The 23,870-nt window shown below is 34.2% G+C and overlaps 2 protein-coding genes across 3 annotated transcripts; both read left to right on the forward strand.

Moving 5' to 3' along the window:
* The first annotated feature begins 3,025 nt into the window (after positions 1 to 3,025).
* Positions 3,026 to 9,960, forward strand: si:dkey-181f22.4 (receptor-interacting serine/threonine-protein kinase 2). Its single transcript, XM_051113863.1, has 11 exons — positions 3,026 to 3,351; positions 3,712 to 3,865; positions 4,180 to 4,329; positions 4,414 to 4,550; positions 4,628 to 4,677; positions 4,765 to 4,905; positions 4,992 to 5,077; positions 6,300 to 6,368; positions 6,594 to 6,732; positions 6,833 to 7,006; positions 8,966 to 9,960. Exons 1-11 carry the CDS (start codon positions 3,209 to 3,211, stop codon positions 9,268 to 9,270), a joined length of 1,548 nt encoding a protein of 515 aa, XP_050969820.1. The 5' UTR covers positions 3,026 to 3,208; the 3' UTR covers positions 9,271 to 9,960.
* Positions 9,961 to 11,880: 1,920 nt separating this feature from the next.
* On the forward strand, positions 11,881 to 23,845 carry slc7a6 (solute carrier family 7 member 6). Of its 2 annotated transcripts, XM_051115782.1 has the most exons (11): positions 13,463 to 13,698; positions 13,786 to 13,904; positions 16,001 to 16,551; positions 18,494 to 18,619; positions 19,601 to 19,745; positions 19,858 to 19,981; positions 20,062 to 20,165; positions 21,022 to 21,118; positions 21,264 to 21,413; positions 22,396 to 22,579; positions 22,663 to 23,845. In XM_051115782.1, the coding sequence occupies exons 3-11, from the start codon at positions 16,065 to 16,067 to the stop codon at positions 22,728 to 22,730; spliced, it is 1,485 nt and encodes a 494-aa protein (XP_050971739.1). In that variant the 5' UTR covers positions 13,463 to 13,698; positions 13,786 to 13,904; positions 16,001 to 16,064; the 3' UTR covers positions 22,731 to 23,845. The 2 variants fall into 2 exon arrangements, with proteins under 2 accessions (XP_050971738.1, XP_050971739.1); XM_051115781.1 differs by lacking the exons at positions 13,463 to 13,698; positions 13,786 to 13,904 and adding an exon at positions 11,881 to 11,996.
* The last annotated feature ends 25 nt before the right edge of the window (positions 23,846 to 23,870 follow it).

Raw genomic sequence — 23,870 nt, forward strand, 5'->3', positions numbered from 1 at the left:
TGTTGGTTTGGAAGATGAACCATCATCCAAGTCCCAGTGCTCTTGTGAACGTAAGCATATTTCCACCAGGAACTTTATGTATCCATCCATTAGTATTTATTTTCATGAGTTTTCCAGTCACCTTAACAGATAAAATATCTTAAAAGCATCATACCACCACCAATAAAATGTATCAGTCGTTTTTCGAATAAGGACGAATAAGTTGCTCCAACAAGTAGACATGAAAGTACTTTTGGTACATTAGAGCATACAGTATATACATAACGAATGCACAATATGTTTGTAACAACAACTATTATACATGCAATACAACAAGTTTAAAAGTCTTTGTTCCAGCTTACATTAACTTATTTTTTTATAACATTTTTTTAATTGATGACGACCTGCTTGAATGTTCTGCTGTATTTATGGTGTATGCTGGGAATGAGCCTTGTATCGCATTCTGTTGTTCTATGGAAAATATTAACATAATGGGCATTGCGTGAAAGTTCCCCTTTGTTCAGCTTAATTGTCAGCTAACCGCCTTGTTTACAACTTGTTCACTGTGTTGCAGCTTCTCTGTGGAATATTACATAATATGGGTTTTACTGACTCTGGAGTAATCACTACATTTTCACTGGATTAATAATGAGAAGTGTGCATTCTAGAATCTAGATGTATGATGTCACACATATATGCAGTTCTTTTATAATATATATAAAACTATATAACATATTAATATTGTTTGAGGTATTTGTTCAATTTAATAAGTGAGGGTTGATGACAAGACATCAAAGGAGCAAGACTAATCTAATAGCATGAAAATGTTAACGTGGATTGCATCTGTAATCGGTTTCATCTCTTTCATTTTTTTTATATTTTCATTATCATTATCATTTGGATAAAAAGTTTTATCAGATTATAAGAATTTATCAGAATATAACTCATCGCTATAAATTCTTAATACCTCTTTTTAAATGTTTACTTATATACAATAATGTTTAATCTATACAGTAAAACAGTTAAACAATGTAATAAGATAATAGTAAATGACCATTTTTTTTTACACAGTATGAAAGTGATAAACCAATAAATGACTCACAAGATTTGACTTTCTATTGTACGTTCAGTCATTTTGGACATCCCCTTTTCTGTAAGATAGAAATATCACTTCCCATTCACTTGTCACGTTGGGCAGAGATCAGCAAATGGACTTTATTATAAACTTTAGCCTTGCAAAGAAAACCCCCAAGCATGTGGGAGACACCTCTTTTTGCAATTTCGGCAGACATCTGAGAAAAAGAGGAAATTGCTTTTTTTTATTGAGAAAGATGGAGTCACACTGATGAGCTCACATACCCCATAGTTGTTGAAGCAGCATATGTTAGCCATGTGATACCGTTATGACTAGAGGCAATTTAGACATGAGCAATGTATAGGCTACTCAAAATGGCAATAAATGAGCGCTGAGTGGTTAATATTTAATAACTATAGCCAGTGTATTTCCACTCCCCTGCCTTGTTGTCTTTCTTTTATAGCAATTTTGTATATGTAATCGACTATGATGTTAATAACGTGGTAATTACATTCAAGAGAAATGGGCCAAGAGAAAAAAAGAAGTGAGGATTACTAAAAAAGAAGTGGCAGTCTTCATTGTGAAGATGTTAGTGTTTATTAAAATGACTTCATAAACCAAACCAATGACACTTTACCATTACATTACCCCGATTTAGTGGGTGACACTTACAACACTAATTTTCCCCAATCTGTTTATCCAATAATCGATATGTTCCCGAGATATAAATTTTGCCCTCCATATATTTCAGTAAATAAATAAATAATAAAATAAATTCATTCATTCATTCCTAAAAATAAAATAAACATTCACATGTTACATTTGAAGAAAAAACTAAATGTTCCATTTAAAAATAATTTTTAATGTTTTTCTTAAAGAAGTCTCTTCTGCATACTAAGCCTGCATTTATTTGATCCAAAGTACAGCAAAATCAGTACAATTTTGAAATATTATTACTATTTAAAATAACTGCTTTCTATCTGAATATATTTTAAAATGTAACTTATTCCTCTGATTTCAAAGCTGAATTTTTAGCATCATTACTCCAGTCACATGATCCTTTAGAAATCATTCTTATATTCTGATTTGCCAAAAAATATATATATATATATATATATTATTATTATGTTGAAAACAGCTAGATTTTTTTCCGGTTTTTCTGATGAATTAAAAGTTCAGAGGAACAGCATGTATCTTTTAAAATCTTTTGTAAAATTATAAATGACTTTATCATCACTTTTGATCAATTTAAGCATTTTTGCCAAATAAAAGTATTAATTTCTATAATCCCTTTTATTTCAGCTTTTTATGTAAATGCTGATCTTTGGATCTTTTTTTTTTTTACATCAAAGAATCCTGGGGAAAAAAATACTCAGCTGTTTTAAATATTGATAATAATAATAATAATAATAATAATAATAATAATAAATGTTTCTTGAACAGCAAATCAGCATATTAGAAAGATCTCTGAGGGATCATGTGACACCGAAGACTGGAGTAATGATGCTAAAAAATTTAGCTTTGATCACAGGAATAAATTACATTTTAAAATCTATTCAAATAGAAAGCAGTTATTTTAAATAGTATTTTACTGTTTTTGCTGTACTTTGAATCAAATAAATGCAGGCCTGGTGAGCAAAAAAAAGACTTCTTTAAAAAAACATTAAAAATCTTACGGTTCAAAAACTTTTGGCTGGTAGTGTGTTTTGACATATGAAGGTTGAAACTAAATATATCTCCAATTTCAAAACTATTTTTTTATTTAACTTCACTCTTAATATATTTAGCATATGTTTAAAATTTTATGTTACCTGTTTTGTCTCCTTTAAGTGCATGGGGGAAAAAGAGACCAGCAAGCAATTACTTTTCTGTGTATCACACTTAAACTTAACATGCTGTCCTTTCAGGCCCACAATCAATTATTAGTTAAACCGCAATTGTTACTTAAGACTACGTGACTTTGTTAAAAATAGCCGGGGATTTCTGTGACCCCAACAGCCAATAGGATGCGACGTAAACAAGCGACGTGTCATGAGCACGCGATCTGGGGCCGGGCTCCTGATTCCTTTCATTTTCAATTCTTGACAGCAAATGAATCTTGTTGAGTAGTCTCTCAGCATCCCAACAGGGCAGAAACCGACTCGATCCAGAGGAATGGCTCAGGCCACTCATCTGCAGACGATTGATGAGAAAGACTTGCGCGATGTAGTTTTAGTCCGAACTAGTGTAGGTGCGTGTTTGCGAGGACATTTCGGGAGGACAGGACACAAAGTGGCTGTCAAGTTAATCAAGGATAGGTAAACTGCATTTTCACGTAATCATATATGTGACTAATTATTTTGGTACGTTTATTTACTGCTGTTTGCATAATAAAAATGTATATATAAGTCTAACACAATGAATATGTAATAAGTAATATGGATTAATTAGTAGAAAATTAACAATTAATACTTATGAAGCCTATAAAATATTAATGAATAGTAATAGTTAATGTTAATATTAATAAACAATCAAATTAAACTTAAATATTGCAGTGTTTTGTGGAATAATTGCATGTACAAGCATTATGCAATGTATGCCCAATAGGGTATTTCCCAAAGCAAACAATGGAAAACAAAACTTAAGTGCCTTGTGTGTGTGTGTGTGTGTGGTTTCAGTAAATGGATTGACAGGTTAAAGAAAGAAGGAATGTTGGGCCAGGTGTGTTCTGAGCAAGTTCTAATCCCATTGGGTGTGTACACAACTCATTCGCTGGTTGGGCTGGTGTGGGACTGGATGACTGAAGGATCTCTACATTCACTACTGCATGAGGTAACTTAGTTAAAAAGTACACAACTTAAATAAATAATACACTTTATTTAACAAAGACAGGTGTGTTAACACACCTGATGAGTCTGTTATCTAAAATAGGAAGTGTGATTGCTTTTAGAAGATAAAGAGACCTTTCTTAAAAGTAGAAAGTGGAAATCCCCTAGGCTCTAAAAATAGTGCCAGTGGATGAATAGCATTCCAGTACATGCATTGGCATTTTAGTAATATAGCTCTTACTTTCGGGAATCTGCATTCTACACGTCATTTGATAGGAGGCTACAGCTGAAAGTCACATACATTTTTGCTTTTATTAGACAGATGTGTTGCCAAAGCTTTCAATGGCTCTTTGTCTTCGGATCCTTTTGGATGTTTCTGAAGGTTTAGCTAATCTCCATGCCATTCCGCTGCCTCATGGAGCCCTGAAAGCCACCAATGTTCTTCTTGACCAACAGTACCATGCCAAGGTATAGCCTTAAAAATTCCCTTTATAAAGAAACATTTATATTGTGCATTTTTTTCTTACTTTTAAAATATGTGTTGCATTTTAGTTGTGTGACTGGGGTCAAGAGATAGACATGCACTCGCTTGCCTCTGATGGCCGTGGGCCATGTTACAGAGATCTGGCTTATGTGTCGCCTGAAGTCATACAAGGTGCTGTTCCTTCTGTGGAAGCTGACATATATAGGTGAGGTGCATTACATTACCTCAAAATGTTTCAACTGGAACTGTTGAGTTCATTTAAGTTTTTTAATGATTTTACAGTTTTGGAGTTCTTATGTGGGAAACATTAAATAGAAAGCATCCATGTGAAGGTATGGCATCATCTCTTAAATGTATCTGGGTAACCTAGATGGATTTTTCATTCTTCATTCTGCCTTAAGACATTTATTTCCTTACAGGTATTGATCAGGTTCAAAGCAAATTGGAGCTTGGTTTGGAGGTTGACCTTCTGCCACCAATGACACCTCAAAGCCATGCCCTCACCCAGCTCATCATTAGATGCTTGAACAGTGATCCACAAAAACGACCATCAGCTGAAGGTTAGTTCAAAAGAAAATAAATTTTGTATGGATTTTAGAGATGTTATCTATTGTACTTAATCATTAATTATGTTTTACTTATATAGAGTGTGCAGTGGTTCTAAGGACAACTTTAGCAGTGTTTGATCCACAGACTTTCACTGAAGCTGTTCTTCATCTGAAAACATGCAAGGTACTTGTCTAATGATTAATGAGCTGAATAAAAGTTGTCTTGGTTAATTTATTAAGTGGGGTCCAGAGTCTACTCTACAAATTTAGAATTTCCCTGGGTATTAAGACTTGTAAGGCTTAATATAATGTAAAGGATTTCTCTTACCGAAATATGTAGTAGAAAACCCGTAGAAGATTTACATTACTTAAAAAATCCACATTAATCCACATTAATCCACATCCTATACATATTTTAGACTATGGAGGTGGCATTACTTTTTCGATGACATCAAATGGTTGCACTCAGTAAGCTGCTGGCTCTACCTGTTGCTTTTTTTACTGCAACACTAATCTGAAAATAAAATACTGATACAACGGCCACACAGGCGGCGATGGATACAAGCCTAGGCTTAAATCAAATGCCGTACCATCAATTTTCCCTACACAAATTGAATGAAATCCATGCTGAGAAACTCCTTCAGTGGCTGTGGCGTTATGACAAGTGTCGGCATGTTTACACCCTCCCAGGATGGCATCTAGCGTTTCCTGTCTCTGCCGTTTGTAACCTCTTTCAGTAGCTGTGATCTACTAAAAGCCTTAAAGGCATCAGGGCTGAAGTGGAAAGAGTAAAGACGTGGGTCTTTAGGAAGTTTTATTCATCCACAAGCATCTTCCCATTCTTTTCTCCTCTTACTTCTCGGAAAGCAGTGAAGACTTACATTGCTCGTCTTGTTGTTCTTCAACTGAAAATCACAACCAAAAGCTGCACAATGTGGCATCGTATCAGTATTTTATTTTCCAAGTTGTTTTGCAGTAAAAATAGTAACAGGTGGTGCCAGTGGCTCACCGAGTGCAACAATTTTACTTCATTGAAATAATGGCGTCCCCCATAGTCCAAAATATGTATAAAAATGCAGATGTTATAAATAACGTAAATCTTTTATGGGTTTTCAACTTCACATTACATTACGCATACAAGTCTTAATACCCAGGGTTCTCTTTAAGAAGAAAAATAAATATTTAAGATTTAAGAAGTTTCAAATAAACTTTTCACTCAAATTTTATGCTCATAATATAATGTGTAATGCAAAAATTATAAAAATTCAAACTAAAAGCATTTTTACAAGTGATTGTGGACTCCACATAATGTTGATTTTTTTCCTGTATTTCAGTTCATTTTAATACAGATATGAAGAATTTAAACAGTTGACTAATTGTGTATGTGTGTTTGTCTGTTTTACCAGGAGAGGAGGCTACTGAGCTGTAAAATGCGCTCATCCTGGGAGTTGCCTATTGAGCTACAGAACCTAGAGGTAAGACAACTGGTGCATTTAATTTGAGCTTGGTTTTTATTTACTTTGACTTGATTTGGTGTTGAAATGTTCTCGCATTTTTATTTCATAATGTTAGTATTATTAAGCAGGAACTCAGCTAGTGCTATATTTTGTATTGTGTGTTTGCATAATAAATAACATTCAAATATAACACGTCTTAAAGTTTTTGGATTCTGACAACTGACTGTCTTTTAACACCAACAGGACAATAGCTGCAAGGGTACCACAAAAAATTGGACTTCCAAGGTGATTCCACAAAATGAAACTCTGCCAGTACATGCAAAAGGAAAGGCCCCTCTGCCAATGGCAACAAGAGGTTGTCCTCAGATTGGATGCTGTAGGGGTTAGTGAGCTCTCATTTAATAGTGTTTTGTATACATGTTATCACTTTATTAGTATAAATCGTCTTATAATTTAATTTTCCCTGCTCATGTCTTTTATAGACACTGGCAAAAGTTCGGTCCAATCCAATAACTCCTGCAGTGACCATGGTTTCACTCAGAATAATGGATGTCCCAGAGTTCCCCAGAGACAGAACTCTACAACTTTAAGGTCCCCATGTGTTTCCCCTACAACGATATTTCAGAGTAACCCACAACACAACGCTGGCAACCAGGGTGAGAAATTAGTTCTGTCTCCAAAATGTCCTAACAGTATACGTTTTTGAATCCCTCTAACTCTCTCCATTCCTGTCCCGCACGTTTCCAACATATGAGTTTGGACCAAGAACATAAACATGCCATTGTTGTGCACTTCAATCCATCTGGAAGAGCTCTGCTCTCTATCAGTCTCAATTGGCTGATGTATTTTAGCTAAATAAATCTAGAGGAGCTTTGTGTACATATTGTGTACATACTGTTGGCATAACTACGTGGACACAGCAAATGCATCAGTTCTTTGTGTTGGGCCTTTACATGTGCACAGTAAGCAGTTCTGTGGGACTGTGCTCACTCGCTTCCTGAATGACTGCCCCACTCATGCCTTATCTGTGTCCAGTGTGTTTCCTCCCTAGAGGGCTTTGTTTTTCTCAGAATTAGTCTTGTTTTGTTCATTTAAATGCAAGTAGTGTAGAAGGTTTTGTCCCAGTGAAGTAACTGGCTAAGAGGGAAGGCAATTTTTTAAAAATACACTATGGTTCAAACATTTGGGGTTAGTATGATTTTTAATGTTTTTGAAAAAAAGGCGCATCTTCTCTGCTCATTAAGGTTGCATTTACAGTTGAAGTCAAAAGTTTACATACACCTTGCAGAATCTGCAAAATGTTAATTATTTTACCAAAATAAGAGGGATCATACAAAATGCATGTTATTTTTTATTTAGTACTGACCTGAATAAGATATTTCACATAAAAGATGTTTACATATAGTTCACAAGAGAAAATAATAGTTGAATTTATAAAAAATGACCCTGTTCAAAAGTTTGCATACACTTGATTCTCAATACTGTGTTGTTATCTGAATGATCCACAGCTGTTTTTTTTTTTCCCAGTGATAGTTGTTCATGAGTACCTTGTTTGTCCTAAACAGTTAAACTGTCCACTGTTCTTCAGAAAAATCCTTCAGGTCCCACAAATTCTTTGGTTTTTCAGCATTTTTATGTATTTGAACTCTTTCCAACAATAACTGTATGATTCTGAGATCTATCTTTTCACACTGAGGACAACTAAAGGACTCATATGCAGCTATTACATAAGATTCAAATGCTCACTGATGCTCTAGAACAAAATATGACGGATTAAGAGCTGGAGGGTGAAAACTTTTGAACAGAATGATTATGTGTACATTTTTCTTATTTTACCTAAATATAATATTTTTTTTTAATTTAGTACTGCCCTTCAGACGCTACAGAACATACTTACATGTTTCTCAGAAGACAAAATAAGTGAAATTTACCCTGATCTTCGAATTCAAAAAGTTTCACCCCTGGCATCGTGTTTCCTTCTGAAGCATCAGTGAGCGGATCTCAAAATCATACAGTCATTGTTGGAAAGGGTTCAAAATACACAAAGATGCTGAAAAAACAAAGAATTTGTGGGACCTGAAGGATTTTTCTAAAGAACAGCAGCCAGTTTAACTGTTTAGGACAAACTCAAGAGACTCATAAACAACTATCACTAAACAAAAAACACAGCTGTGGATTGTTCAGGTAACAAAACAGTGTTAGGTACAGGGTCATTTCTATAGATTCAACTATTATTTTCTCTTGTGAACTATATGTAAACGTCTTCTTTGTGAAATGTCTTATTCAGGTCAGTACTAAATAAAAAATAACATGCATTTTATATGATCCCTCTTATTTTGGTAAAATAATTAACACTTTGCATTTTGACTTCAACTGCATTTGATCAGAATACAGTAATAATGTGAAATACTAAAATAAATGGTTTCTATCTCAATCTATTTTAAAATGTCATTTATTTCCGTGACAGGAGCGGAGCTAGATTGATCAGATCTGCTTTGCTAACACGTATAATAATAGAACAGCATAACAATTCTGTATAAATAGTATCTTTGTGTTAGTTTTTGACTCTGTGGATGCACTGTCATCATATGCTCCAATCCTTCCCTTTTCTGTAGTTAAATGTCAACTGTCTGCGGGAAGGAGCTGTTGCCGACTTCTGCAAGAAAGACGGGAGGCCATTGTTCGTTGCATGACTGAGGGGCGACTCAACAACGTACTTGACGTGTTGCGGGCCAGACAGGCTGTGACCCGAGAGACGTACGAGATCATCACTGCGGCCCTGACCTTGACCGCACGCACGCGCTGTTTGCTCGATATCTGTGCCTGCCTCGGCGAAAATGTTGCTATTTTGGTGGCCACAACTTTAGGTTTAGTGTCCACTGAAAATGCTCAGACCACCCATAGGTGGCAGGCTGGTTAAGTTAACAAAGACAAACTGCACATGAAACAATTGATATCAGATTGATATCAAATTTGTATGGCACTGTAATGTGCCATTAATATGTTAGTGTGTTCTTGTTTAGACTGCTGTGTAACAGATGAAGAGAGGTCAGGCTCTCTGGAAAGGTATGCTGCTATGCAGTTTTAGTGTTTTTAGTGTTGGATATATAAATCTCATCAAATTAACACCCATTATAAAAGGTACTGACGATGTCATTGCTTCCTAGTTCTCAAACTGAAGTGATTAGTCAAATGCCTTTGAGGATGATGTTCTGATGAATGGGCAAATAGTGGTTTGATTGCATTTCTTTGTTTGTGAAGATAAAAAAAAACAACAGCACAAAAACAGATTATTTAAACCTTTGTGAAAGGTAGGGCTGTTTCCCTTAAACATGCTTACTTAATGTTTCCTTGTCAGCTTTCACTCTCAATTGCTGTTAATTCTGAAATTTTACACATTTATAACCACATTTATCTTGTGTGCACTACACTTTCCAGGGATGCATTTATTTTTTATTTTAGACTTATAATTGTGCATGTTGCACAACAGACTCAGTAGTTTCTGATTGTAGTGTATCTTGCAACAAGACATTATTTTGTATTTGCTATGTACAGTTTGTAGCATGACATGCATAACCAAAAAATAAAAAAAAGAATAAAACATTCATGTATGGACAAAACAAACATGGTGTAAGAAATGTCATTAAATGTTATGTAATCCATACAGTTGCGTCTTTACCACTGTTTAGCGGTATGTGTCCCTTTAGCATTTGACCTGAGCTCTTACATAAGATCCATTTCTTGGAGAACAGCTATTACTTGGTATTACTCAGGTCAGTACCATGCCGCATACCTCCTCACAGACTGTCTAATTGCATGGGTGATCATTACACTGGTTACTTTCAAAGGGCATGAATGGTCTTCGCTATAGGGCCTTTACTCACATTGCAATGTGAGAGGTGAAATGCCTTTGATGTGAAATTTCTAGTTGCTTCAGCAGTGTCTTGGGATGTGACGTTATACTTTATATATTGTAGAAATCTTTTTCAGTTTTTATCATTACAAATATAATTATAATTAATGCAATTAATACATAATTATTATAGGACATAATTATTATAATTAAAGGTACAAGCTCAAAAAGATTTGATTTGTATTTTTAATTACACATTATTTTGTCACAATGCAGGGCCATTTAAAATGACCTAGTAAAGGTAAAAATCTTATTTTAAAAACTGGCAACCAGTTCTAGGACATAAAATATAAAGTTAAAAGAGAATAATAGTTGTATTAGTTAAATTTTAATTCAAGTCTTTTATAATGTTTAAAGATTCTTATTTAAAATAAATGCTGTTCTTTTGAATCTTCTATCCTGAAAGAACATTTTAGAAAATGCTATTTTAACAGCTATTTTTCTCTCTACAAAACATCTCCTTTTTCTGCTTGATATTGCATATTGGTGTGTCTTACCACATTATTTTAAAGTATTATCTTAATTATACGCACAATAGTTTGAAGTGCAAACAGTTTTTCCGTTTACAACAAGTATTTTCCTCGTTATGTCCCTATAGCGAATAATGAACCGGAAGTCTCACCCATAGGCTTACTTTCGCCTTGAAGAAAAAGGTGGATAATAATAAAAAAAATTATTCTAAACTACCAAATCAGCATATTAGAAGGATTGCTGAAGGGTCATGTGACACAACAGACAGGAATAATAGCTGCTGAAAATTCAGTTTTGTCATTGCAGGAATAAATAAAATTATTAATAAGCTAATAATATTTCACAATATTAGTTTTTACAGTATTTCTGATCAAATAAATGCAGCCTTGGTGAGGATAGAAACTTTTTTTAAAATTAAAAAACACCTTACAGACATTTAAACGGTATACCCATGCAAAAAAATGAACTATGGTTTTACTACAAATAAAACCAAAGTTAGCAAATTAGTTACAAATTAGCCATGGTTTCGCTACACCAACTATAGTTTAACCATAGTATTTGTAGCAAAATTGTATAATATATATACATAATATATATATGTATAATACATAATATATATATGTATGTGTGTGTGTGTTTGTTTTGTTTTTTTTGACGCATATCATTTGTATAAACACAATTTTGCTACAAATACTATGGTTAAACTATAGTTGGTGTAGCGAAACCATGGCTAATTTGTAACTAATTTGCTAACTTTGGTTTTATTTGTAGTAAAACCATAGTTATTTTTTTTTGCATGGGTAGCGTTCAAATGTCTGTAAGGTGTTTTTTAATTTAAAAAAAAAGTTTCTATGCTGGTTTTTTCACCAGGGTATGTATATTTCATTTTCATTAAGCTTTTTATTCTTTTTATCCCGTAGTAAAACCTTATTCCTCAACTTAAAAACGAATCGCTTGACTTTGAACATATCAGGTGTAAAGCAGCGTTAATCAGAAACCACTTAAACACATACACACAAAAACATTAATTTTAACGTGTCGCTTTCGGCCGTAGGGCAACACCTGAATAGGTTTGCTCGCAAACCGGGGTTGGTCTGTCTGATTTGCAAGTACAAAACCACGTGACATCAATTTTACCGGTGTCACGTGACTTTCTGGCCGCTTGCCCTCCGTGCTTCAGGGTTCGTGCTGTAGTTAAAGATGCTCCCCTGTCTGCTAATGTCACCAGTTGGACAAAGACGATAAACAAAGGACACAACAAGGTAAGGACATGTTTCTGTTTTTAACGTTACGTCTGAAGAGTAAAAATAAGGAGGACTGGGCAGGTTGTGTTAAATCAGCGAGAACAGCTATGCTGTTTTAATTCCATTATAATTTGTTTTGTCAAATAAATGCATGAACGGAATGCGTTCAGTATGTTGAATGCAAACCGGAGCTGGGAATATCTCCCTTAAAATGACGCATTGATCGTCTCATATTCTGCTGCGCTCTACGTTAGAAAAACAGGATGTCGCTTCCCATCATCCCATCGATTACAAAATGCTTTACGTTTATTCCAGTCATCCACTATGCCACATATACTTTATGAACAATGGATTTATAAGAGCTATATTCATTAGCGCATCACTCCAAAATTTTACGCACAGTACAGGCTAAACAAGACAACGCGTTTAAAAACGCGCTGATGGGGTTGTTTTGTTGAACAGCTGATAGGCTTGAGGGGACAACCTCAGCGTTAAAGTCTCATAATACGTCGTAATATAGTTTCAGACACTTGTGCTGTTTTCTTTATTTCTTTTTGCGTCAGGCGATTACAATGTCTTATTTTGTACAAACCCCGAGCCTTTTTTTCATTACTTAAACGCGACTGATGAGCGTCTTGTCGTAACAAAGAGGGTTGCCAAATATAAACTTGTTTTGATCGCGCGGTGCCAAGTTGTCGTGGTTGTTTTTAAGTGATTTTAAAAGGATCAGCTTTCGTTTGTACTTTGATTATTAGACGCCTTTATTTTATAGTTAATAAGCAGCTTTTTAAAATGGTTCCTAAAACATGAGATTATGTATTTATAGCGAACTTTATGTGTTGACACAATGAACAGTTGTTTGAGAATAGTGCAAGATGAAAAAAATGATGTGTGCTATATACTTATAACAAGCAAACAATATTAAAAGGGTGTGTATGAAACCAGTCATTGTCATAGACCTTATTCACCATATTAAAAATTGGAAACAAATGACAATGAGGAAGGACAGACAAACAGAAGAGCCAGTTCACTTGGTGTTGATCACTCAGCTGATGCAACATGGAAAATGCATCTTTCCAAAAACATTTTTTTTCTCTTTCAGACAGATCCCTTCTACAACACACATTCAAACACGCACTACATTGTTTGCACTTCCATTTAAACATTTATCTGTATAGATTAAACGCATTATCTTTCACATTTATCAGTCTGCATCAAACAGATAAGCGCACACAAGCTAGACGTGTTCCCACAGAAAAGTCGCTCAGCTCATTCAAAGTCAAAACTAAAATGATGTCATCAAGTTTCCAAGACAACGATAGTGGACTGCCCTTTACCACTGTATACTGATGTGTCTTGAGTGCAGATGTTTTTGTGAATGTTCCAGTTCTGGGAAACATCTTCTAGGATGGGAAACAAGCCTTAGGGAAGGAAAGCTCTCTGGGGAGAATTTGGGAACAGTTTAATCAGTGCTTGTTTAGCAATTGAACGCTTTATTATGTGTTCATTTAAAATGACGTACCCTTAGTTTGACAGACAAGCAGAGGGGGACCGGTTTTCAGACACCCTAGTGTAATGAGTGTTTTACAAGGATAAATGTTAAAGTGAATGGTTTAAGTCAAATAATCAGAGGAATGTGCTATCAGCTCTCCACAACAAAAGAGGTGGCAGCAGTGGACACGTTGTGCTTAATCATTTATAGAGGGTCAACAAACAGCAGGTCAGTGTGAATGTGTGATTTCCCCCATTTAGACACTCATACAGACTGACTGAACTCACTTTTCATTTTTGAATTTTTTTTTTTAAGTTTCGAATGGAAGATGGGTTATGAAATGTTTGACTGAAGAAATGCTGTCTGGTTTACGTAATCCCAGTGATGCAATCTTCACACTAGCTTTCATCAATTAGCAACAGCACATTTTGCACGTATGTAACATACTTGTCACACTGACCTATACTGACTTCACACTGGCACTAGACATTGGAGGCCGGATGTGACTTTTTAATTATGTGAGGGTAATTGCATACTTGTATGGCTTTCTTTCTTTAGTGGAGCACAAAAGATATTTTGAAAAATGTGAAAAATGTTATATTTTTATGTATTAGTGTTTATGTATATTTATTTAATATTTTAATATATTTTATATATTATTTACGTTTTATATAGTTTAACATTTAGATATTTTGTCATTTTTATTATTTACTTCTATTTAGTTTGTTAATTAAACAAATTAGGGTTTATTTATATTTAAGATTTTAATATATTTTATAAATAATTTCATTTTTATTATTATGTCATTATTATATATATTATGTCATTATTATTATTATTATTATTATTATTATTATTATTACTACTATTATTATTTATATTTAGTTTTAGTTCTTTTATTCCAGTTTTAGTCATTTTAATACTTATTTTTATTCTATTATTTATTTGTTTTTATTTATTATTTATTTATGTGTATTATTTATACTTAATTTATTTATACTTTATTATATATATATATATATATATATATATATATATATATATATAGTTTTGGATGGGTAAACAAATTAGTGTATATTTTAATATATTGTATATATTATGTACATTTTATATAGTTAAAATTGTATTCATTTTGTCATTATTATTATTATTATTATTATTATTTTATTTTTTATTTTTATTTTTTTAGAATTTCTATGTAGTTTTTGTTCTTTTATTACAGTTTTAGTTTTATTCATTTTAATACTTAAACTTTTTTTAGTTCAGTTAGTTGCAAAAGCAACATTGTTTATGTCTTTATTATAATTTTTTTATTCTATTATTTATTTGTTTTTATTATTCTTTATTTATGTTTATTATTTATACTTCATTGACTTATACCTTATTTATACTTAATTTAAAATAAAATTTATTTTGTTTTAGTGTTGGATAGTTAAACAAATTAGGGTTTGTTTATATTTATTTAATATTTTAATATATTTTATATATTATTTACATTTTATATAGTTTAAATTTAAGTATTTTTGTCATTTTTATTATTATTTTTAATATTTCTATTTAGTTTTAGTTCTTTTATTCCAGTTTTAATTTTAGTCATTTTAATACTTAAACTTTTTTTAGTTCAGTTAGTTGCCAAAGCAACATTGTTTATGTCTTTATTATACATTTTTTATTCTATTATTTATTTGTTTTTATTATTCTTTATTTATGTTTATTATTTATACTTCATCGACTTATACCTTATTTATACTTAATTTAAAATAAAATTTATTTTGTTTTAGTGTTGGATAGTTAAATTAGGGTTTGTTTATATTTATTTAATATTTTAATATATTTTATATATTATTTACATCTGATATAGTTAAAATTTTAGTATTTTTGTCATTTTTATTATTTTTTAATATTTCTATTTAGTTTTAGTTCTTTTATACCAGTTCTAGTTTTAGTCATGTAATACTTACACTTTTTTAATTCAGTTAGTTGCCAAATTAATGTTGTCTTTTATTTATTATTCAAATTTTATTGTATTATTTATTTATTTTTTTATGTTTATTGTTTATAACTTATTTAGCATTATTTATGGTTGAATTAAATTACAATTTTTTTATTTTAATTTTGGATAGTTAATTAAACAAATGAGTGTTTTTTTATATTTATTTAATATTTTAATATATTTTATATATTATTTACATTTTATATATTTAGATTTTGTTTTCATTTATTATTTATTTATGCTTATTATTTATACTTAATTTAATTTAATAAATTATTTTTATTTTTTGGTTTTAGTTTTGAATAGTTAATTCAACAACACTATCCCACTGATTTCAATGCATGGGCAAAAAAACAAACAAACACTAAGACATTTTTTAAAATATCTCCTTTTGTGTGACTCTAAAGAAAGTCAGTCATATCGGTTTGAATTGACATCGGGGTGAGTAATGACAGAATTTTCATTTTGAGGTGAAATGTCTTTTTAAGCAACAGCTATTGTTCTTAATATAACTTTAGTTTTTCTGATCTCTGTCAGGTTGGATAAGGCCAACGAGGGCCATTTCTGTCTCCGAGCGGCAACACTAACACCTGTGGACAGGATGGAGAACGACACTGAGTCCAGAAAGCTGAACGGCCAGCCTGAGGATCCCACAGCCCTTTCAAAACCCAAAGAGAGCATGCAGCTCAAAAAGGAAATCTCTCTCCTGAACGGCGTCAGCCTCATCGTGGGGAACATGATTGGCTCGGGCATATTCGTGTCGCCGAAGGGCGTTCTGATCTACAGCGCCTCCTATGGACTGTCTCTAGTTATCTGGGTCATCGGTGGCATCTTTTCAGTAGTGGGGGCTCTCTGCTACGCCGAGCTGGGCACGACAATCACTAAGTCCGGTGCCAGCTACGCCTACATCCTAGAGTCGTTCGGAGGCTTCATAGCATTTATACGTCTGTGGACATCACTACTTATCATTGAACCAACAAGCCAGGCCGTAATTGCCATAACTTTTGCAAACTACTTGGTTCAGCCACTCTTCCCCACCTGCGAGCCTCCGTATTCTGCTTCTCGGCTCATTGCCGCAGCCTGTATTTGTGAGTAATGTGTGCATGCTTTCGCTCTGCACACTTGTTTTTCACATCCTTTAACTTTCTTGCTGTGTTTCCTTTTCTGCTGTTTCTCACCATGAAATCTGATAAGCTGTTGAGACCCATAAGGCCTAACTTTAAAAAATGTCATGGGGTAGTTAATATGTAACTTGTTTTTGAGTTCAGGGAGCCCGTTTTTCTGGTTCTGTGGTGCCTCTTCTCGTATACCTGTTTCACTTGGATACCTTCAGCTGCCTCATTAGACATACCACTCTGAAGAGAAAAAAACACTGTTGCCATGACTGCAACCAAACTTTTATTACTCCCCATTAATTTGTGAAGTATTAATAGTTTTTTAATCGCTGTCTTAGGGGAGTAACTGATGTTTTGTTGTTGTCAAAAATACAGCAGCATTCTATTGTAGTCACTCACTGTAAGTCTGGAATACATTGCAAAACTTTTCAAATGGTAGCATGTTTTAAAACACTAGGCTTCCTACAATTGCCGACTTTGTAAATGGTTACAGAGGAAAAACTGAGTGTTATACGCTAAAAGCCTGAGGATCACACATTATCAGACTTTGTAGTTCCAGGAAAATTAACGCAGAATCTTGCTAGGAGATGCACGACAAATTAAAACAATTTTTTTTGTTTGATCTGCTCTGACTAGATGGAATCGTAGTCTGAAGCTAAAAAGTCTCTGCTCACCATACTCTACTTGATTTTCTGTAAAATCTGTTAATGCCTAAAATCTGCAGACTGAATCTGAATTTCAGCAACTAGCGTTGATTTGGCAAAGGCAAAAATCTGTGCAAACGCTGTGTAGTGTATTCCAGTCTTAAAATGATAGAATGATTCTATCACTGACTACTCACCCTCATGTCGTTCCAAACCCGTAAGACCTTCGTTCATCTTCCAAACACAAATTAAGATATTTTTGATGAAATCCGAGCGCTTTCTGACCCTGCATAGACAGCAACGCAACTACCGTGTTTATAGCCCAGAAAAGTAGTAAGGACACTGATAAAATGTCCATGTGAGTCGCTGCTGATAGCCTAGTGGTTAGCGCACTGACATAAAGTGCATCTCTGGCGACCTGAGTTCGAGTCCCAACTCGTGGTGCTTTGCCAATCCTGTTCCCAACTCTCCTCCCCATGCTTTCCTGTCAATTTCTACTGTCCTATCTGTTAAAAAGCATGAAAAAGGCCCAAAAAAATGAGGAAGAAAAAAAAATAGTCCATGTGACATCAGTGCAGGGTTGCCAAGTTTTCACAAAAAAAAACCTGCCCAATTGCTACTCAAAATTAGCCCAATCATGTTTTGAGGGGGTCCCCCAGTAAAATCGCATTTTTTGGCAGGGTTCCCCTGGCAAAATTCACATTCCATGAGCTAAACATCACATTATTGGGGTCACTTCAACCCGCGGACAGGAAAAACAACATGTTGCAACAGTGTTAAAGAAGCCCAATTCTGCGGGAAAACCACAGACTTGGCAACACTACATCAGTGGTTCAACCATAATGTTATAAAGCTACAAGAATATTTTTTTTGCGCAAAAAACCCCAAAAATAACAATATGCATTCATGAGAGTACCACAATGTTTCAACACGCATGTCGTGGTACTTTTGCACGCGTCGAAGACTGACACGAAATAGAAGAAATTGTTGTTTAGTTGTTATTTTTGTTTTCTTTGTGCACAAAAAGTATTCTCGAAGCTTCATAACATTAAGGTTGAACCACTGATGTCACATGGACTATTTTAATGAAGTTATTACTACCTTTCTAGGCCTTGAACGTGGTAGTTATGAATTTGGAACAACATGAGGGTGAGTAATTAATGACAGAATGTTCATTTTTTAGGTGAACTATTCCTTTAACTATTCCTTTCAGAGTATTTATCAACATACATGTTCTTATGCTAACATGCTTACTGTTTATGATATTGCAGGCCTGCTGACCTTTATTAATGCTGCTTATGTCAAGTGGGGTACCAGAGTGCAGGATGTCTTCACTTACGCCAAAGTGCTGGCCCTTATCGTCATTATCATCACGGGGATAGTGAAACTATGCTATGGTAAAAAAATGCACTTGAGTCTACACAATCAGCCACATCTTTTTAAGAATGTTTTTGCATGCTTGTTTGTGTACAGGCCAAATTCAAAGTTCTGAATCAGTTTAAAGGGATAGTCCACTCGGACATAAAAAAATTCTGGCATTTATTCAGCCAAATGTTGCTCCAAATCTTTGACCTTATATATATATATATATATTTCATACAATAGTTACCATGTGATTACCAACTTTCTTCAAAATATCTCTCAGTATTCTGTGGATGAAAGAAAGTCATGCATTCTTGAAACTGCATAATGCTTTTTTTCAAACTTTTACATTTTTGGTGAACTATCCCTTTAAGGGAATGTACAAATGTAAAGTATGCACAGTATGTCAAATATGTAAAACTCAGTAAGAGGAAAACCACAGTACAACATACATTCACATATCTATGATCTTACCCTAGTAAAAAAAGTAATAGATTTAAAATGCATTTATTTTATACCAAGTATAGTTCAAGTCTATTAAAATATTTACTGACATATCGCTCAAGATTTACTGATACAAAAATTGTAATTAAATTTTATTTGAAGTACAACTTGTTCACAATGCACATTTCTTGATATTAAGCCTAAAATATGTTTTAATGTCACTATTAATGAAGATTTTATGATCTTTAAATAATGCAAAATACTTAAAGTGCTTAAAGTATGCTTGCAATAGTTTCACTTCAGCACAATCAAATATACAGTCAAATATACAAAGATAAAGTATATCTTTAGTTGAACTTCAGCACTACTTCCGCACAATTTAAGTGCATTAAATACAAAATTAGTTGTTCCAATTTAAATATGCCAGTTTAGTATACTAAAAGTACAATTGCAGAGTTTTTTTTATTAAGTAAATAATACATAAATGTATTTGTAGTATACTTGGTATTAAATAAATACATTTTAGTATATTTATTTTTCACTAGGGTACTTTTGTAATGTTTCTCACACAGGTTTCTCAATGAACTTTGAGGATGCTTTCCAAGGCTCATCTCGTGACCCAGGAGATATTGCTTTGGCGTTGTACTCTGCTCTTTTCTCATACTCAGGCTGGGACACGCTTAACTTTGTCACAGAAGAGATTAAGAACCCTGAAAGGTACTACTGTGAAACAAACTTGACCCTCAGTTCCTGTTGCTGTTGTGTAGATACAGTATGTAAAAATAGGTGCTGATAAGATAACTAACAAATCTGTCCGTGCATGTCCTAGGAACCTTCCTCTCTCCATTGCAATCTCCATGCCGATTGTCACGATCATCTACATCCTCACAAACGTGGCCTATTATGCTGTGCTGGACATGAGTGCCATCCTCGCCAGCGACGCTGTCGCTGTGGTGAGTTCATAGACTTCTGTGTTGTCATGATGTTTGTAGTTTCCTACAGCTGTAGCTGATGTTTCCCAATCGTCCCACAGACATTTGCAGACCACACTTTGGGAGTGATGAGTTGGACCATCCCAATTGCGGTTGCTTTATCATGTTACGGAGGCCTTAATGCTTCCATCATTGCTGCATCCAGGTCAGTCTGAAGCTTGATTTCTACATAGCATCACAGAACATCTAAAAAGACCAATTGGGAGCTGTGTTGGTGTTGTACGTTTCGAATATGGTCCTGTACAATTGCACTAGCTTTACGGTTTTATTATTCCACTTGAACCTCTGCTTTATTCCTCAAGTTTATTCTTAATGACTGGTGTTAACCTCCAGGAGGAGGAACAAAGCTTAGTTCAGCTCCTGTGGTTTTTATAGGGAGCTACTCAATTGCTCACACCATCTGGAGCTGCTTTGTGGTAATGACTGTGTGGGGGTTCACGTGTATTCCATGTGTCAGATAACGTGGAGTACTCAGGATTTTTGGGAGTGTTGAGAAAACATACATGCAGTGATAATGGGAATTCAGATGCACTGAGAACTTAAATTCCTGTCCATATTTATAGCACTTGTTTGTTCATGTATTTCATATATGAGCTATTCAGATATGATTGATTTTGTCTTTAGGCCAGTAATGTGCAAGCATATGAGTATGAAAGTCATTTTCATACAGTCTTGATGTTTTGTATATTTTGCCTGAAGTTTTTTTGTGTATGTGTAATTATGCCTCTAGTTTGATTAATTGGTTTGATTTCTCAGTACTGATAAAGTTCAGTGTTGTTTTAGTATCATTTAGTATAATTTTCTAAAAATTACTATTTAAAATTAATTTACATTTTTTTTTTTTTTTTTTTTTTTTTTTCCACTTCCATTCCAATAGTACATTTCCAGTTTTAGTACTTTTTTGCATGTTTTTTGTAGTTTTTTTTTTTTTTTTGTACTTAACCTTAACCCTTATTAGGTACAATTTGAATAAACAGTGAGTTATTTTGCTGCTGCTGCAGGTTGTTTTTTGTGGGAGCTCGGGAAGGTCATCTTCCAGATGCTTTGTCTATGATTCACGTGGAGAGATTCACACCAGTTCCTGCTCTGCTATTTAATGCAAGTATATTTTAATTACACTTATTTTATTTTTCTTTCAAATAAATAAAAATACTAAAATTGTAGAGTCTCAGTCTGGGACATTTGAGGTTTTTTGTCTCCATCTAGTGGACTTAGTCACTTAGTTTGTGTTTTCTGTCTGCAGTGTGCCATGGCTCTGATCTATCTTACAGTCGAGGATGTTTTCCAGCTGATTAACTATTACAGCTTCAGTTACTGGTTTTTCGTTGGCCTGTCTATTGCTGGGCAGATCTACCTTCGCTGGAAGGAGCCAGACCGGCCCCGACCTTTGAAGGTGAGGCAGTAAAGATGTACAGATGAAATAAAAATGTTTGCATAATTTTAAATAATTCCATGCAAAAGTATGATTCATCACTGTGTATTTGAACACATTAACCCATTACAAACAGCTACACTGTTATATACAGTGGCATGCGAATGTTTGGGAACCCACTGCAGAATCTGTGAAAATGTGAAAAGAGAGATCATACAAAATGCATGTTATTTTTTTTTATTTAGTACTGTCCTGAGTAAGATATTTTACATAAGATGTTTACATAAGATGTTTAAATATAGTCCACAAGACAAAAAATAGCTGAAATTATTAAAATAATTTTAATGATGTTAGCCAAGTCTAGCACAAGTTATGCAAACACTCTCGTTATAATCTCTGAAGCTACGAAAATAATCTTTTATTTACATAGTATACACTGTTGTTCATGATGACGGAATTTGAGAGCTTGCGCACTCAACAACAGCTCAGCTGTTTTTAGAGCTGGCTAATCCAAGCGCCTCTGATTGGCCAATGCATTCCTAAGTTCAACAGAAACGCGTTTGATTGGCTATAAGGCTCAACGCTGCACAAAACAGCACGTAAAAGATGATGCAGCGTGATCAAATCCGCAAATTTACACTTTTCATTCATTTTCACATTTCATTTTAATCGCGACAGCCGTAATACATTGTTTAATTGAGGTACATTTTTTGCCCCTTTGTCTTGAATTTATGGGGCATTTTTGTTCATTTTGTTGGCATGTTTGCCACAAGCCCTCGTTCATTTCCGACCTGGCTATAAAGACATTTATAATATTACTGTTTCAAATAAATGCTGTTATTTTGAACTGACTTTATAATCAAAGAAGCCATGGAAAAATGTATCATTAAGCATCACAAACAAATAACAGATTTAGTCATGAGTTTCCACTATAATATCAGGTGCAGTTTTGTGAATTAATGCGGTTTTCCTCTCTCCTTCTCCATGTCTTGCATGAATACAGTTGAGTCTGCTATATCCCATCACCTTCTGCTTGTGTGTTGTGTTCCTGGTGGCAGTGCCACTTTATTCTGACACACTCAACTCACTCATTGGAATTGCTATTGCCCTCTCTGGAGTGCCTGTTTACTTCCTGGGTGTCTATCTTCCAGAGTCCAAGCGCCCACCCATCATCACTAAACTATTATGTAAGTACCACAGCCTTGAGCAGTGAAACTTTAATTTGTCCTTTATTTTACAGCCATTTTTAACGTGTCTCTCCCTTAAACAGGTGCCATCACCCGTTTCACCCAGTTCACCTGCTTTTGTGTGCTCACCGAGTTGGACACTGTTGACTAGAACACTTGCACCCCTTTGACCCCACTGGTTCGGGGGAGAAGAAACCAAGTATCTGGAGAAACGGGAAAAAGATCTTCCACACTTTTTTAAAGACACAGATGCACTCTTAATGTCACTACGTTGGATTCTTCTTTATTATAAAAGGGTTCTGTTAAGGTCACGGTGCACTGCAGTATTAGAAATATGACCTTAGGAACCATACGGCTTGAAAATGAAAGCCATTTCAAAGCTCTGGTTTATAATGGTACTGGAGCGCTCATGATGCAAACATCATCTGTATTCCTTTCAGAGAAATGAGGAGATAAACAGGATGCAGTGGTTTGTGTGTGCCATTATGAAGAACATGGGCACGAATAAGGTTGTTTGTGTAACATTTCCCCATTTTTTTTTTTTTATCTAACATCGTTTTATTTTAGATTCTAGTTTTTAAAATGACAGTTTGTCCACTTTTTAAGTGAAAGAGATTTTATTTTATTTTCCCATCTTCCTTACTGTCATTAACTTTTGCACAACTGTTTCTGTCTTGGTCGGAGGTCAGTCCTGTATAATTGCCAACATGCCTTAGCTGGTTTTTAGAGGAAAGGTGATTGTATGCTTTTAAACGTTCAGATCTGCTGCTATGCTTCTTCACATGTAGTGAAGCATCACGTTCGCTTGTGCGAGAGGTTAGGAAAGAATAAAGATGACGAGTATATCAAATGTGCTGGAAACATTTGTCGACTAAATCTAGGAAGTTACATCAACTGTTCTTGGTTTGGACCTCTTTCAGGTGTTCCTGAATTCCGTTAACTTCAATTTCAGATATTTCACTGAAAAATAAAAAAACCCTACTGTCCAAATGAATTCATGTTACAGTACTACATGTCATGAACGTTGCTGTTGAATATTTCAGTTTAAATAAATTCAGTTTTAAATGTCCATTGAAGCAATACATTTGTTACCAGTATTCTCAGGATCTAAGTCCAGATGTGATTTTTAAAACAGGTCACTCTGATAAAAGTTTACTTTGTAGCATGAAACACACTGAACAGCTTTCAAACTACTGTTATGCCTTTGTGTGCAATTGTTTCTATTAATTTATTTTAAAGAATATCAATAAAACTTTTTCCTACAAGACAAGACAAGAACTGTTTGAATAAA

Source organism: Labeo rohita, chromosome 7 (genome assembly GCF_022985175.1).
Source record: "Labeo rohita strain BAU-BD-2019 chromosome 7, IGBB_LRoh.1.0, whole genome shotgun sequence".
Classification (NCBI taxonomy): domain Eukaryota; kingdom Metazoa; phylum Chordata; class Actinopteri; order Cypriniformes; family Cyprinidae; genus Labeo; species Labeo rohita.

Coding starts and splice junctions, on each gene's coding strand:
- si:dkey-181f22.4 (XM_051113863.1), top strand. CDS start 3,209: ATGGCTCAGGCCACTCATCTGCAGACGATTGATGAGAAAGACTTGCGC. Junction 3,866..4,179: donor TACATTCACTACTGCATGAG/GTAACTTAGTTA, acceptor TGCTTTTATTAG/ACAGATGTGTTGCCAAAGCT. Junction 4,678..4,764: donor TAGAAAGCATCCATGTGAAG/GTATGGCATCAT, acceptor ATTTCCTTACAG/GTATTGATCAGGTTCAAAGC.
- slc7a6 (XM_051115781.1), top strand. CDS start 16,065: ATGGAGAACGACACTGAGTCCAGAAAGCTGAACGGCCAGCCTGAGGAT. Junction 18,620..19,600: donor GATAGTGAAACTATGCTATG/GTAAAAAAATGC, acceptor TTTCTCACACAG/GTTTCTCAATGAACTTTGAG. Junction 21,119..21,263: donor TTCCTGCTCTGCTATTTAAT/GCAAGTATATTT, acceptor TTCTGTCTGCAG/TGTGCCATGGCTCTGATCTA.